The 18,299-nt window shown below is 27.5% G+C and overlaps 1 protein-coding gene across 1 annotated transcript in view; it reads left to right on the top strand.

The window, feature by feature from the left end:
* Positions 1–18,299, top strand: part of LOC129961954 (uncharacterized) — a 276,391-nt gene that overhangs the window by 194,596 nt on the left and 63,496 nt on the right. Inside the window, exon 5 of the mRNA XM_056075603.1 lies at positions 17,759–17,836. Within this exon, the coding sequence (XP_055931578.1) occupies positions 17,759–17,836 (78 nt within the window). The remainder of the gene's footprint in view (positions 1–17,758; positions 17,837–18,299) is intronic.

Here is an 18,299-nt window from a genome sequence, read left to right as displayed (position 1 = left end):
GGTTTTTGAATAAAATTTAGTGGAACTGGATGTAGACAATTTGCAGCAATATGTATTTAAGGGTTAAAGTACTTATATTTAATGTGATATGGAATGTTAAAACTTTATGCTGCCACTTCAACCAACTATCTTTCTCGTTATCCATTTCTTTTGTAAGAAATGAAATGACGTGACTGTGTCATCGTGCGCAAGAATCTTTAGCCCGTATGAAAGCAAATGAGCAATTTTATGATTTGAAAATGTGACCGAAAGTGCTTTACTTTTAAACAATATTTTACTTGTAATTCTACTCATACTTAGGAATAATGAGTGAAATATGTTTTATTTTTGTTTTCACTTAATACTGTTTCTCTGATTATCTATAACCTTCTAATGCAAGGATTATATACTGTTTAACACAACGTACTAGTGAGTCTCGAGCCAGTTTTGGGTGGGTCAACGATTTATTAAAAAGCGATGTGTGTTTAAAATCCTCATCAAGCCACACATAAGAAATAATTTTTATAAAATTATATTTAATAATAAATTGTTTTTCTTCGCAAAAATGCCTTTTTGGCCCATAAAATCTCTTTCAGAAAAGACGTGTTCTATTTCTCCGAATATTTCTCCTCAGAAATATTCTGATTCTGTTTCCGAAATGTTGATCGCATTGTTTAAAAATTTGGGAATACCTTTTCTAATAAACGTAAGGATAGAAATAAAATATTTACTTAAATTCATACTTTTTCTATAACAAATTTTAAAAAAGAATCTTTCCTCTAAGAATATGATATAACTAAGGCCTTTGAATAACGCATCCTCCATTTAAAATAGTGTGAAAAATACAATAATTATCTTTTACTAAATATATTTAATAACAGATGAATTTATTAAAGACATTTAATAAATAATATACTTTTTTTAATTCGTATTCGTAAGCTTTAAAATATTAATGTTATTGCTCTGAATAATGATCTGAAAAAGAAAAGAACTCAGTTTCCATTTACATTTGTGAAATACCAGCAGAATTACCAACAGCGTAGTATATTTAGACAATTTAAAGTAATTACACCAAACCAAGTTGAAAGTATTACACCTCCAAACCGAAAAAGGGCAAAGTTATCTTAATAAATCTGATGATTGCAGTTTTAAAGACTTCATTTCATAGAAAATTTGGTGCCTGCATTGTTTCCGTAATGCTACATCTGGAGGCATCCTTCACATTGTTATAGTTTTATAAGTTATTATAGTTTATATAACAAATTTGAGTGTGAGCTGCCGACCCTCTCTTATCATCTGATCTCAGTTGAAATATATAATTGAAATGTTAAATCTAATCGTTTAAAATTATCTAAAACACTAATAACAAATTATAATCTTAATAACAACAAAATCAAATTAAGAATCTAAAAATATAATTGTAAATTGGCGATTATCATTCGAAAAGCACCTGATTTCATTTTATTTCAATACATTTTACTGTTTAATTAGCTACAAATAACGTTTGTGAAACAACGAGGAATTCTAATATCATGACAACTTTCGATTTATATTTTACTTACTATTAATTATTTATTTAAAATACGTAGCTTAATCAAATATATTATTTAAAATGCTCAGAATTAAAAAGGTTCATATTTAGTTAACTATTTAACACCAATCAGAATATTTTTTTCCTTAAAATAAATTTCTCATTTTATGCAAAATAAATTAAACTAGCATTTTTCCATTGATTTGAATTTGCCCGACAATTATGAATATAAAAAAGGAATATTTAAAAAACTAATAAAATGCTCTTTTTTAAAATCCACTATATTATAAACGGCTTTTTATCATTCAAGCACGATGGTAAACAAAGATTCCGTGAAAACAATTTTAACGAATAGTCAAATATTTTATTTAAAATATTCCTGAACTCTCCAGAGTTCAAATGAGTGCACAGAATTTTTCCTAATCGATGATTTGTTTCCATTTAAATTTAAACTATCCACTGTTCCCAATTTACGTCTAGTTAATCTTGTCTACCTTTAAAATTCAATTCTGATTTAAAATTACACCATTGCGGTGGAGATTCGGTAACTACTTTTCGTTGCAATTAGAATTCTATTGTAAATCTAAATAAAGCTCTCGCATCACCAGACAATTTTAATTGAAAATGAGCTCTAAATTCATTCTAACAACGTGGAAGGACTTGCAGGTCCTCTCCCTGGAGTAAAGATATGGCATGCCAAACAAGCAAATTTCCATATTCCATTCTGTCAATATTGATAAGCCCCGTGCATCCGCTGATTAACTGTATGCTTCTGCAGCGTCGAGGTGTCTCTTCATCAATATACAGCTCTCGTTTGTCAGCAACTAATTCGAGCGCCTCTTGGCTTTTGTAGCTTTGGGCGTCATGTTAACCACGTGGTAATCCACGCCGTCATTAACATTTTCAATCACAGGAGAAACTACATTCGGTAGCGAATGTTAATTAGCTACCCCGATGCGCGAACTTAATTTTTGAGAGTTCACCAAGAAATTTATGCTATTTGAATTTTATAGAGAAAAATTTATTAAAGAAATACATGAATTTTGATCATTTTTCGTGGTTTTGAGATTTTTCTATGATAATTTTCTGCCTTACTCTTCCTTGCTAATGTATGCTAATGCCTTCACAATCTATTTCTTAATAATGCCTTCACAATCTATTCCTTGATAATGCCTTCACAATCTATTCCTTGATAAAACGTTCACAATCTAAGAACACATTACATATTATTTGTCACATACTGTTTCTCATTGTTTATTGAAATATTCCAAGCTACCAATCTTTTAAAAATAAATTCTCTTTTAACTCTAAAGCGAGCAAATTTTTTTGATAGTCATTCCTAACACTCTAGTACTAGTAGTTAATTAACTATTCCAATATGTGGGCACAATTTTCGAGTGTCCACCAAGAAGTTTAACTTGTTCGAATTTTATAGAGGAAAAATTTAAACTTCATAAAAATATGATTTCTGATCATGGTTATGGGATTTTTTCATTGCAATTTTCTGCCTTACTATTCCTTGCTAATGTATCCTAATGCCTTCACAATCTATTCCTTGCTAATGCCGTCACAATCTAAAAATATATTACATATTATTTGTTACATACTGTTCCTCATTGCTTATGCAAAACACTCCAAACTTCCAGTCATTTTAATATAAACTCTCTTTTAACCCTAAAGCGAGCAGATTTTTTTGATAATCAATCCTAAAATTCTAGTACTTTTGCTCTCAATCCAAAGTTAATTGTTTGATAACTATTTTATTAAATAAGCGCTGAATAGATAAATTATCCGACGTTTATTCAAATATGTATATGAATACAGTACTTAATTAAGAGTGATTCGGAAGAAAGACAGTATTGTCAAAAAATAAAAATTCACTAACAATTAAAAAATGTACTCTCAAAATAAAAAAAAGATTTTATTTAGAAAAACACGAATAAGATACTTTATTATTATTATTTTCCACGCTGAATCATCTAGATTCACCATATTAGATTAATCATTCTCTTTATACAGTAAGTCCGCAATGTGTTAAAAGGGATAATTCTTCAGCAGAAGGAATTTTTTTAAAAAGTAAACATATTTCATATTTTTAAGCCAAATATTTATATGGCACGTGAAAAGCAGAATAATGAAAGACATTTAATTCGAACCACGTATAATTGAATATCGATTATTCTTATCCTTATAAAGGATTAATCGTTTTGATCAGGATCATTATTTGTATAGAAAAAAATAGCGAATGAATATTAAATATTTTGTATATATATATATATATATATATTAGATTAAATTTGGTTAGTGTTTTTAATATAAATGTACTTGAAAGTGAAATATAGAATCTATCATCTATCTTGAAACTTAATTCGTTCTAGACAAGCAATTGAAATTAGATTTTGGCTCAATATTTCTATGGCAATTGATCACTTTAATTATCTGAATTTTATTTGGATGAATATGTAAAAGAATAAATTCGGATTTGCTTGATAAATAGAGTGATTGGAGAACTGAGCACACGTTCTTTTTAGTGAATTGATCCTGCATTTTAACAAAAAGTTAATTGAATCAAAATGTTTCAGAAGCATTAATATTAAACAAGATGTATAAGTCCAAAATATTCTTTCAACTGAATTATTTAAAGACAACTTTTTTCTCTATAATTTTTTTATTCTATTTTCTTCTAATTCTTCACGTTGCTGACATTCCTCCTAATAGTGGCTTTAAAATCTATTACTGATTAAAATTACGAAATTTATTTTTGTTTTTAAATTATATGACTATTATTTCATATAAATTCAGAAAAATAATTTTTACGAACCTATCGAGTCAATCACGTAATTATTTTTGATCCGCGGATATTGATAATTTGGAAAAGCGCGGTCAAAGTTATAGTACTAACATCTTTACCTTAGATGAAAGCTTTATCAAGCTATATAAATCTTTTGCGTTATTTTTAAAAATATTTTGTTCATATGAAACAAAATAACATTATTTATAATTTTTATAGAATATTTTTCACTTATTTAGCATGAAAAGTATATAAGGGATGTTAGATGAAACATGAAGTATTGAAATACATAGAAAAGTGAAAATAATAATAATATGAATAAATAAATAAATTTAATACAAAGTTTTCAAAACACAAGCTAATGGAAACTAAAATTTGGCTTGTGGCACTATAGAGTATGGCAAATCTGAAATGATTAAATTTAGTAGACAAAAACATATAAATGCTGCAGTTGCATAAAAAGAAAATATGTTGATGCAATGCGCATATGCTATTAGTTTATAAATGTCAACCCTAAAATGTTTTATATTTTACATTAAAATATTTTTAAATATTGTTTTCCATTCTCAAATAGTAAAAGAATATGGAATGCATTGATAATATCTTTATCTGTAAGAGATATCAGGTACTTTTGTCCTTCCGAAGAAAAACTAGTTCAAAATCATTCAAAAAAATCTATTTCAGTGTTTAAACCCTGAAAATAAATTCGTTTTTCTATATTCATATTCTATTTTCTGCCATCTTATCTTTCTTTCTTTAATTTTGAAAATATCTCACTGAAAATGGAATTCGGAAAATGTGTTCATTTTAAAATATTAATACGAGTAGATGATGTTCAAGATGTATTCTGGATTGAAATTTGATAAATATTTTTCTGTCTCTCAAGGCTCTTTTTTCAATCTGTTCTATAATTATTTCTTACCTTTAAGACAATATTTATCCTTTTGAAATGATTTAAACTGACATTTAAAAGAAAGTTAAGAAATACAAATTTGTTTTTCATTTCCATTTAGAAATATTCGGTCTTAAAAGAAAGTTACATAATGAAGAATCTCGCCTGAAAATTAAATTAAAATTTAAAAGTCCTTCAGATGATCCCTCATACGTTCATTTTGACAGACATCTGAAATTACGGCCATTGTTCTTCACCGTCAAAGAAACACACGTTGTTTAATTAAAAGATTTTTAAAAAATTTAATGAGTGTTAAGCAAAAATATTACATCTTGCTGAGAAGAAATATTTAATTTTAAATTATATTTGACAAGAAAGATTATTTTTTTGAAAAATGTATAAAGCAAATAATCTATTAGTTGAAGAACATTTCAAAATGTGTCAGCCATGAATGCAATTAATGCAATAAAAAGAATTTAAACTAATGAATACATTGTATTGTTACTTTAATTACTTTTATACACTTTTTTAGCTTTGATAAAAAAATTTATTTTGCATCACAAGTCTTGTGACAATGATTTAAATTTTCAGTTTAGAAAACATAAAAGAAAATAAATTAGCTTAGCGCATCAGACGTGTTGTGATGACGTGCGTAACTCATAATTAATGCATTTTTAAACATAAGAGTATGTATCGCACTTTCAATTGATTTAACCTTTCATTTAAGATATTATACAATAAGAATATCTCAATTAGGTACATGGAATTCAGCAAAAAATAATTAATTATTCAGAAAGGGGTGATGGAGAGAGTTGTTTGACTTTTCTTATGGAAACTCAGGAAACAGAAATTTTTGTTAGTAGACTTTCTTGTATTAGTACGAAATATGACTGACAGGTGGTACGTACTCAGACTTCAAATGCTATCAATCATTAGAAAATTGTTGGGAATTCCACAACAATTAATCAATGAACAAAAAACAAAAAATGGCAGAAACTATATGGAGCAAAAAAGTAATCGAAATTCTTATTAGAGGGACTATATCAACAAGTGCAGTTTTCATTCAAGTCGATATTTAACAGTTTGTTCTATCTTTTACCATACTTAATGCCTTGGGAGATTTGGTTGGCATGGTTTGAAGAAAAGATTTGCTTGTCGCATTCATTGGATCATAACTCATGCGATTTTTTTCCTTTGAGCCTATTGTAAGAATGTGGTGTAAAGCTAAATTATCACAACTCGGTTGTTAATGTTACATATCACGCATGCATGTTCAGCTATTCAATACGAGATGTAATAGAACATTATCAGCGCTATTGATTCTGTACTTAGCTCAGAAAATCACGACACTGGAAATGATGGATATTCAGAGAACAATATTTTAAGATCATCAACAATTTTCCAATAATCGTCAGATTCTGAAGCTCTACAGCACTAATCATTTAAATTTAGCACTAATACGTGAAAAAGAACTCATAAATCTTCCATATCTCACTTATTAATTGCTTATAAGAATAATTCAAACAAGTATTTCAGTTTAAATATTCTTCTATTTCAAAGGATATTTCTTTTAAAGACATTTATAGGAGTAAAACTCCTGTAAATTGAATGCAATATTATCGCTCAATTTTATTTATTTATTTTGAAATCGAAAAAAAAGAAAAATGCACTTTTTTGCTTTTTATAATAACGAAAAGGCGAAAATTAAATGCCTTCAGCACTCTAATCCAAAAGTCCGAAAGTATTTTGTAATCAAATTGCGATGCTACTTCCTTAAAAATCATATTCCATTTCAAAGCACTTACTGTATCTAATTTAGAAACGTAAACTAGATTGTTTACGATTATGATGGGATTTTAAAAGAGTAATAATTCGCTAAAATAATATCATTTATTGAATTATTATTTTATCTCCGTTCTTTTGACGTTAAAAGTCTTTCCTAATATTAAATATTTCCTCTGAACTCAATTTTTCTCTTTACTCATTGCTCCCAGTTCATTCACCAATTATTCAGAGAGAATTAAAGTTTCCAAGTATATGCACACAAAATTGTCATTGAAATATATCTAATCTTGATATAGTTGCCTTCATTGTATAAGAATATCATTTATTGAGAAATGAATCATTTCTGGATTATATACTCCTGTCTTTTTATGTTTATGAGCAAAGAAAATACGAAATTCTGGACATTCATATATATGGAAAAGGTGATTGATGAACTAAAGCAAAACCAAAATAGTGCGTCTGATATTTATTCATTTATGGATATTCACAATGGATCTTATAACTTTCATTTATTGTCATTTGAAGAGGAAGATAACTAAGAGAATATCCAATGTATGCTCACCACATTATCAACATTAAAACTCACTCCAAATGTGTGCCCCTGCCACTTTACGTGTTTTGAGCAAAGAAAATAGGAAATTCTGAGCATTTAAATATGAGGAAAGGTGACTGATTAAAGAACTACTCGTAAAATAAAATCAAAATAGTTTGGCTCATATTTATTCATTTATGGATATTCGCAATGGACTTCGTAACTTTCATTTATTGTCATTTAAAGAGGAAGATATCTGAGAGAACACTCAGCGAGTATTTACCATACCTAATATGTTCATCAATTATAACACCCACACCAACTGTGTCTCTGTGCCTCTTTGTTTTTTTTGAGCAAAGAAAATATGAAGTTCCGAGCATTTATATATGAGGAAAGGTGATTGTTGACGAACTACTGGTTAAATCTCATACGAAATACTGGTTAATTATCATATGTATTCATTTATGGATATTTCCAATTTTGTGGTTGCTTAACCGGAAGATACCTGAGCGAACACCCGTCTAAAAACTCATATCACAGGTATATATCTCGGCAAAGGCAGTATTTGCCTTTCGCTTGGCAAATTCAGGACATAATTTTGGTAAAATCTTATCTCGTAATAGAGACTGTGTCTCATCTCATTGCTTATCTCTCCCATTTATTTCCATATAGCTTATCAATCTTTCATAAACAGATGGAATGTTCATAAAATGTTAGAATTCAACATTAATACATTATTTTTCTGTTGAAAATATTGTTAAGTTCATGTTATTCTTCCAAACGTCTTCTTGTTCAGTGAACTATTTTAATGTTATTTTTGCCTCATATGATAAATGTAATATGCCTTGTTTAATTTTGAATAATCTTTTTTCTTTTACATATTTGTACTTGTACTTATTCGTAATATTTCTTCGTAAATTAACGTAATACAAATTGCAGTTAGATAGTACATAGTGGGGTACACTGTGACTTGTATTACGTGCCTGGTTTAACTTTATTCTACAGACAAAAAAATTAATATATTAATGTCAAATAATAATATAGTATTGGGAAACAAAATACAGGAAAAGTTTAAAAAATAAAATTATAATCTGGGAAATTCGCATTATCACTCTAAATTATTTTACAATGGGAACTAGGAGAACTTTTGGCTCTCTAATATTTAGAAAGCAAAAATTCATCTGCAGACATTACCCTAATTAATTTTATGGTCCTAATCAATAGAACTTTTATATCTCGAGTATCTATCTATAAAAGCATTTATAAAAAAGAACTAACATTAAATACTCTTCATCTTTACTTAAAATGTTTTAATTTATCACTAAATGCAGTCCTAATTTCTTCCTTGAATTAGATAACGTTTAGAAGATTTTTTCTTCTTTTTAGTAGGACCCTTTTCCTGTACTTATACTGTACAAAATTTCGAATTCGAATATGTAATTAAGTGACCATGAATATTTATGAGAATGAGAACACGAAAAACAAATTAACTTTTCTGTTCTAATTTGGAAAGTAGAAACTTAAAAATAGTAAAGAGTTTCCTGGAAATTCTACTGTCTAATTAATGGAATGGGTAATTTCCTCTTCATTAAAAATAAACCTCAGAAATAATTTACTTAACTTTGGAAATTGGAGTTATCTCTGTTTCTCCTGCATATCATTGTACTTGTTGAAAACGACCAAATAACGTTCACTCGTCGATTCGAAATGTCTGTGTTCATTTCTTACATTTTTTTATTAAATAAAAGAAACTATTGGTAACTTCTACTCTATTTATTTAATAAGGTCAAATGTAAGATTATATGTATAAATCAACAAATAGTAATATCAAGAATGACTTTAATTGTGAATAAAAGAAATGCCATTTGTGTTTTTCACACATTCGTAATTCTGTTTTTTTTAATAATATTCAGATTGATTAAAATGATTTATTTATCATAATCACCAAGAATGTTTTTCTTCCCTCTGAAACAATGCCTGCATTTTGCATTTAACTTTGTTGTATAGTGGAGATAATTAAATATACTTTTTCGAACAATCCCCATTTAATATAATTATGCTTAAAATTTAAAGAAAGTTTTACTATTCTGGCAATAAAATCTTAAAATAATTAAGTTTTATCTGCATAGTTCGCTATAGAGAACCAAAATTTAATACCAGAATTTTATACAAATTTACAAATGTTGTATTCATAAATGTTGTATTCATAATTCTACTTGACAAAAGTAGCGTTTTTAAGAATATCGCATCTTATTTGTTTGGAGATAGTGTAATGTCGAAACGTCTCAAAGCACATGCTCCCAAGTATTCGTTTTCTTTACTGTCACCATTTCCTGTTAATCCCTTGTCCTATTTCTCTGCTTGTAAGAGTATTCAACACTGAAGACCAGACCTCCTTTGGTCTATGACTCCCTTCCCTTATGCCTCTTTCTGCCTCCTTCTCAATAACTTTGACTCCGCTGGTCATCGCAATCTCACTGCACCACATATTAACTCTCATATGTTTCAATCATAAGTTTTTTAGGGAATATATATATATATATATATATATATATATATATATATATTCAAGGGTCATCCTCAGGCAGGGATTCAAAAAAAGGGATTTTTTCTGTGAAGGAATGCAAACTATACAGTCTAATAATTATTCCTCGTGACACGAAAATCCCGTGAAATTAGGCCCAATATATATATATATATATATTTGTCATGTACATTGTCATTACTGTTGAAATGTACGGTTTGTCATTAGGGCCGAATTATAAAATAGGTAAAATACGGGACCTTGAGATCTTTGTGAGCTTTCAGTTATTGGATTCTGTGCTTTCATTCTTGAAATTCGAGCAATTATTTGAGCATTTCGAGCAATAAAAATCGATTCAAACTAAAATCAAATATTGATTAAATTAATTTCCGAACACTATTATAGTGGCATTACTAATTAAATATCATCTGCAAGTTTTATGTTATTTTACAATTCTGAAGAATTGTGAAATATTATAATATACTGAAATATACAAAAATTCGCAAAACCTTCAATGTACAAAAGAAGTGTGAAGCTTTTTGATTTAAAAAAAAATCTCTAAAAATATCGATCTTATTATTAAATAATATTTATACTGTGTTAAGAAAAAAATTTAAAAAACTATTTTGCCTCAAATTACTTTTTAATTTCAAATGTGCACTTTTTTCGGCATGTGCTGAATCTAATTTATTGGAAAATGATTTGCAAATGTATGATATTTTAGTATGTCAAAATTTTCTACTTAAAATTACTTAAGTTAAAGTTAAAATTAATAATAAAGAACATTAGATTTTGAAAGTTTGTAAGGAAAAGAACGCTCCGCAATTAACACTGTCTACAAGCTCCTGCAAAATTTAATCCACCATTCGTTTATGAGATTTTTCTCAGATTCTGGCAGTCGATTGGGGAAGTAGACAGCTGACTATTATTCTCGAGATCACAGGGTTTTTGGCAGAAATAGGCGATATTTTTCTTGTTAATCAAATTTCAGATTTCCATTTGATTTACATCGATCATTAAATAGGCTATGGTCATCAAAAAAACAAACAAACTTAGAACATTGTTTTCAGGATATTCTTTCTTGCCTTCTTGTTTTCTCATTCGCTTTTTTGAGGTTGACTGAAAACCTTTGAAATGAGCTACGAGAAAATTAATTTTTAAATATTTAGAAAACACTATAAAAACTTTTTTACAGTTTTCCTTCGAGTTACTTTGACCTTTGAATAACAAATTTCTTTAAACGCTAGATACTGAATCCGATTTTATAAAAAGTTACCAAAAGTTAATATTCTATTTCAATGGATCCTGTTATCTGTTTTATAAAAAATTACTTTTAATATCAATTTATAATCCATAAAATTGCCTGATTTTGGAAGTGTAAAAAGGGAAAAAAAGGACTCCGAGACTTGTATTACATAGGAGCTTTACTTAGCTTGATATGATCCTGGAGGCTGTGGCCACAAAAATTATCACCAACTCTTCGAACCTAAATGCAAATAATTTTATTAATAAAATTAATTCCTTTAAAAATAAAATTTTTTTATAATTTTTATAATTTCGGTTGAAATTAGATAAATTCAACCGAAGTATAACAATTGCAAACGGAATCTAAATGAGTTTGTTCCGTTTCAAATTTCATAGCAATAATTTTTGTTGAACTGCCCCTGTCAATTTTGATCACTTTTTTGCTTAGCGACATTTTGTGTTGGATAAAGTCAATTAATAATAAAATATAATTATAATTAAAATATAATAACAATTAATAATATTTTGCCAATTTAGTGTAATTTAAGATTATTATTTGTTTAATTATACAGGGTTCTCAAAAAATTTGATAGCAGCTTTTATTCCTTAAATATTGATCATAGACATATATTGTAAATTACAAAGTTGCGTAAAAAAATGGTGCAAAATGTTATGAAATCAATTAAAATTTTCAGGGAATTAAATTTAAAAAAATACAAAATTTAAATTTTTATTTATTATTTACTTTCTAGAGCCAGGAATATGGCTTAGCTACTCATGCGTCGCAGCCCTTTTCATGGGTCGAACTTCATACATTTCATTCACTCATCCACAAATCATAATTTAAACTTGAATCAGAAATCAATCACCTTTGATCCAGTGCCCTCAGTGGTATTGTCTCGACATGGGGTACATTGTGGCTACGACAGATTTATGTGTGCACCAGCTACCATATACATAGAGAGCCTTCGAACGGTGGGGTTCGAACACACAACCTAAGAGATGCAAATCCAACGCCATACCACTCAAAAATGTAATGAGTTATATATAGGGCCGGATTAAGCCATCTATATTTGCATTTGGTAAATTTCTTATATCCACAAAAAAAAACTAAGAAACTTGTTTCTAATTAAGCCAAACTAGCTTTTACTATGCAGAAATAAAATAGCGATAAGGAAAAATAAAATATTTGTTCTAGAATGAGCTAATAACTTTCAAAATACGTTTTTTTTTTAATTTTATTTTAATTGCGAAGTGTAAATGCATTACGTCGTTCAATTTCGAAAGGCTAAACTGTAGTTCTTTTATGCTTACATTTTTTTTAAATAATTCTCGTATAATGTGAGAATCCAAACAATAGAATGTTTCGCATATGTCATGCTTCTAAGGATAACATTTGCATGCATTTAAAAATTTGCTGCTCTGAATTTGTAGTTAACTCGATTGTGCAGAGAAAAATTCAATTAGATACTCTCCACGATGAAAAGCTAATAAATTAATTTATGTTAGTTAAATTGACTGAAATAAACTAAAACCTTCCAAGATTATTTGAGGACCCCTATGTTCATGATGTTTACGCTTAACCATTTCGTAAATCTCTAACATTTTTACATCAAAATATTTTTATTTCCTAATGTTAGTTCTCCGTAAGTCAATGTTATTAAATGCATTGTTTGCTATATATGGCTTCCTGATTTAGTAAATTAAATATTCTTTTACTTATAGATACAAAATAATCTCATTTATGAGATAAGACATTTTTGCAAGCAGAAAATGTCTCCGCCCTCTTAAAGCTCTTCTTGTAAATGAAGAGAGATTCGTTCCCATTTTTATTTTTATTTTATGGACAGAAAATAAGTTTTTATTCCGGAAATGAATTAGTAATTCAATTATAATCAAGTGCAAAGTTTCGGTGAATTTCAAAAATATAATATAGTTGTATGAAATTAATTTAGTTCTATTCTAAAATGTACTGAATATTTTATTTAACATTCGTCTTTTGAAAAACGTTCATTCGGTGCATTTAATTTTAGAAATACGGAAGCTAGTAGTAAATAATTAAATGAGTCTCTTGACGTTTTTAAAAGATATATCAACTGTTTGGTTCAGATAATTTATGGAATTGATACTAGATTATGGTAAGCTAATTATAAAAAAAATTATGGATTGTTAGCTAACAGCAAAAAGTTAGAAAGCTCTTATCTTTACACTAGTGCATTAATTTACCTTAACATTTAAATTAAATGAATTCAAACAAAACGGTGTATTAAGTGTATTCCTACAAAAAAAAGAAAGAGAATTAGGGGGATGGACAAAAAATAAATGAATCGTCTTTTTGAGAAGCTTTTGGGAAATGAGACCTGACCTAACTTCTAATTTTTCTAAAATAAATCTATTAATGAAAAGTAACATGGAATAATTAAATAAGTAGTTGGATTTTAGAAATATAAAGAACATGTAAGATAAAGAAACAGACCTAAATATCAGAAAATTTATTTAGATTTATTAATTACTAGCCGCCTTTGGCGACCAGCCGGTTCGCCAATCTTAATGTTCGTTAACATTTTAATAATTAAATATTTTATGCAATTCCAACTTTAATAGATTCTTCAGCAAAATATTTTAAAACTTCAAATTTTGATAGTCATATAATTCAGTCATAATATTATAAAAGCCTTCAGTCATAACGTGATATGTATCTCTCTAATTTTCTGTTACCCCTCGTAGAATTTATGCTTTAAATTAAAGTGTAAATGATTAATCTGCGATTAATATAATACTATTTTTTACTGAAACAAAGCATTTTTTTAATAATATGGTTACTGATAATAGAGTCACTGAGCGTTTAATATTTATGGGCACTAAAGAATATTTTTCTTAATTTATGTAATCTCTCAAGAATTTGTCAACAAAATTTTCTCAGATTCATCATGAACAGATCGATTCATTAACAATGTTTAATTTTAAATGCATCAAACACTAAGAAAAGAAAATGAACCGTTCAAAATAATCGGTCTAAAACGGGTTTAAAAAAACTACTTAAAAAACGATGTACTTAAAACTATAAGCATATACAAAAAAATAAATAACTAATTTAATTACAAAAGCATGCAACTAACCTAAAAATAATTTAAATCATTGAAAACAGGTTAAAAAAAACTACTTAAAAAACGATGTACTTAAAACTATAAGCATATACAAAAAAATATATAACTAACATAAATAAAATTTACTTACAAAAGCATGCAACTAACCGAAAAATAATTTAAATCATCCGTTGAGAATGGTTTCATGACAACAATCAGAATACAATACGTATGCGTGAATTTTCTTCGTCAGTTATGCTAACGCAAATGCGTGAATTTTTCTACGCCAGTTGGGGTAACGCTATGCAGATTATACATTTTTAATTTCCTTTATTCTGTGTTATTTTAATTCAAAAGTACTTCAGAATGAATCTGAAACATGGATTAAATAACAATGTTTAATTTTAAATGCATAAAACATTAAGAAAATAAACAGAATCGTTTGAAATAATCCGCAGAAAAATGTTAACCCTAGCCTCATTACTGTTGGGAGAAAAGAAAACTGAAGCCTTACTCATTTGGCGGTGGGGAAAATGGAAGATTATTTTGGCGGAAAAGTTGGCGGTGGGGAAAATGGAAGATTTTTTTGGCGGGAAAGTTAGTTTTTAATTTATAATTAAAATTCTAATTAAAATTTCAAAAAAAGCAACCCCAGGTGAACATTCCCGACCTCTAAGGTATACATGTACCAAATTTGGTAGCTGTTAGTTGAATGGTCTGGCCTGTAGAGCGCCAACACACACACACACACATTGAGCTTTATTATAAGTATATAGATGATTTAAAAAAGAAGTTTAGCGTTAATTCTTTCAATAGTTACTTTTTCTATTAATGCGGTACAAAGCACTTGAAATGTCGTCGTTTTAAAAGATATAACTTAACTTCGCATGTTTCGTGCTTCTGAGAATAAAATTTTGAATTCGACAATTTACTGACTTTTTTTTAAATTATAATATTTTTTTGTTTTTGTTCTTCATGACAATAGAACTCTTTAATGATTCTAGAATTTTTAAGGCCAATTAATATTTTAAAATAGGTAAATTAATTTCACAGAGATGGTGCCATCTAGAAATTTATTTAAGAGATAATAATATTTAGATTGAATAATGCTCGCAAGTATGAATTATGAAATATATTAAACACAAAAATATAGAAAACAATAACACTAAGAATATTTCAAGCATTCTTTTATCAGCGTAGTAAAAAAAGCATAAATTAAAAATTGAAATTATTTATTTTTCTCAAAAATCAAGCAGTATTATGATGATATTATGATATTATAACACAGTAAAATCATAAAAATGAAATTCGTAGATATGAATTGAAATTTAAAATAATGTAATGAAATTAAAATTTTAATTTTTTTAGGGCATTTCTATAAGAATCACGTTTTTATGATCTAACACGATATTATATTTTTAACAAAAATAAGTTATTAAAGTACGAATTAAGAATATCAAAAAAATGTAAAAATTACAAAAATATATAATTTTAGAATAGAAATATTAATATTACAAATTAAATATCTACTCTTTTAGTAGGATAGTAAATATTATATCGATTATATACAAATTAGAATATGTGTTCTTTGAAATCTTGAATATTTAAAAAAAGTAATTTTCTTCATGATGACATTTTATATGATTCTTTAATTAGGGATGTCTACCTTAAAATAAAGACAGATTTGGTATAGTGGTTTGCATAAGACATTTCAGTAACAGCATGCTTGCATTCGATTTTCGAAAAAAACCAGTCACATGTTGATAAATATGTGACTAAGTGAAGGCATCGTAGTTTCTACGACTGGGATTTCCTCCTGATTCTTCTTACTAATGTGCGGAGATACTGGATATTGGTGCATAATAAAGTCAGCCCTGATTATCTGATCTCTGTTCATTTATAATGAAAGTCGTGTCAGCCGAAATTTGTAGTAAATGCGATACATAGGCTACTCAACAACTGTGATTAGAGCAAAAAAATTGTGGAACTAAGTCTCACTCATACCATAAGTTTGTGAGAATTGTTAAGATTAAATAAATTACTTAATAGGTTTACGATTTGTTAAGCCTAAATCAAAACGAGACATTAAAAATAAAATAAAGCATAATTAATTCCAAGATTTTAAATCTGAATTCATCGATAGTTCAATTTTTCTCCTGAGATCCTTTGGATATTCTAATAAAAAAAATTATGAGTTATAATATCGTCTGCAATTCAAATTCATTTTAAATGCCTTGAAATCAGAACTCAATTTGTACAAATAAAAAAAAATGCATTCTAGAATTATTTTCTTTAGTTACATATATACGCAACTTGCGCCCTCAATAAAAATAAATCAATAATTTATTTATTTATTTCAGAAAAATACATTTAATTAAAAAAACAATAAAAATGTTTTCATTTTTTTGTAAAATTATCTATCGGCCTTTTGTTATGTAAACTGTTTATTTTGAAAACTTATTGCCCAATTTTTCCATTCAAATAATGAGCTATTGTTCTTTTATCAGAGTAATTTATTTACTGTCGATTAAAAAATATTAATTATAAAATTAACATATTATTAAATAAAATTTATTTTTGTTTATTGGGTAATTTATTAATACTGTAATTTGATGGGGGTGTTTTTCTTTGAAATACCAACAAACATGTTATTTTTCTGCACATAGAAATTCGTTGTTTAATTATTCATGGAATACAAGCAAGAACAGATTTTAAAAAAATAAAAAGAAGTCGTGCTCTTACTTCCAAATTTTTCAAAAAATTATTCTATCCTTTTAATACAATAAAAAAAAGCTTTTTAATTATATTTACTTTTCATAATTACATCATAAAATTATGATTCTTTCAGGGTTCATAATTTGTAATGAGATGGTGAGTATTCATCGTTCGGAAATTCAAAAATATTCTCGCTTAAAATTTTTTTTCTCAACATGTATTTAATTACATATATATGGATTTATTTAGGCATTACATTATATATTTATTCGCAAAATCAATAGTAAATTTATTGCGAATGCATGCAAAATCTTGTATACTTCAGAATTATAAAAAGAAATTATTTACTTTGTTACTTGATTAACTAATATATATGTATTTATTTAGGCATTACATTATGTATTTATTCGCAAAATCAGTAGTAAATTTATTGCGAATTTTTTATAAAACATTGTTGTATACTTCAGCATTAACCCCCCCCCATTTAAATTGTTATTTTATTAACTAATATATATATGCATTTATTTAGGTATTACATTATATATTTAATCGCAAAATCAGTAGTCAATGCATTGCGATTGCATATAAAACCTTGTTGTATACTTCAAAAATACAAAAAAAAAAAAAAATCCTCTGTCACTTGATTAACTAATAATAATCGGTAATCTCTCTTTTTAGGGTGACATTGAACAATTAACAATAGCAGGTAGCCCAGATGCTGCAGAGAAGCAATGTAATTCGACTACACAGCCATTGGTAAGTGATGAGCATGTTTAATACTACAATATTTTTACTCAAGATACATTTTGTAATTATTTTGATTGATATTAAACAAATTGAAATCCTTTACACGTTTGCTGCCAAGACTTAGAGTTGATATTTGAACCATCTATATAATTAGATGCCCCCTTCTTTGCTATATCTTAACTATAGTAAAGAAGGTGTCATCAAATCAGATAGACGGTTTTGTATCGTAAAGAATCGATATGAACTCAAAGGCAAATTACATGGCAGCCATAGTCTTAAGAAGGGTTCTTCATCATAGCGTATTTTATCCTTCTATATGAAACATATCGCATTTTTATAGGAATCCAGCTAAATGTGTAATGTAAATGTGTAGTGCAAATGACCTTTATCAAATTTGGAAGCTTTAGAAATTTGTTTGTTTTATTACCTTATTACCATAAACTGCTGAAAAGGTAAATAAATAAAATTTGAG

This window comes from Argiope bruennichi, chromosome 2 (genome assembly GCF_947563725.1).
Source record: "Argiope bruennichi chromosome 2, qqArgBrue1.1, whole genome shotgun sequence".
In the NCBI taxonomy this organism is placed as follows: Eukaryota; Metazoa; Arthropoda; class Arachnida; order Araneae; family Araneidae; genus Argiope; species Argiope bruennichi.
Note: the sequence above shows the minus strand (reverse complement) of the source record. Positions and strands in the feature narration are given on the sequence as shown.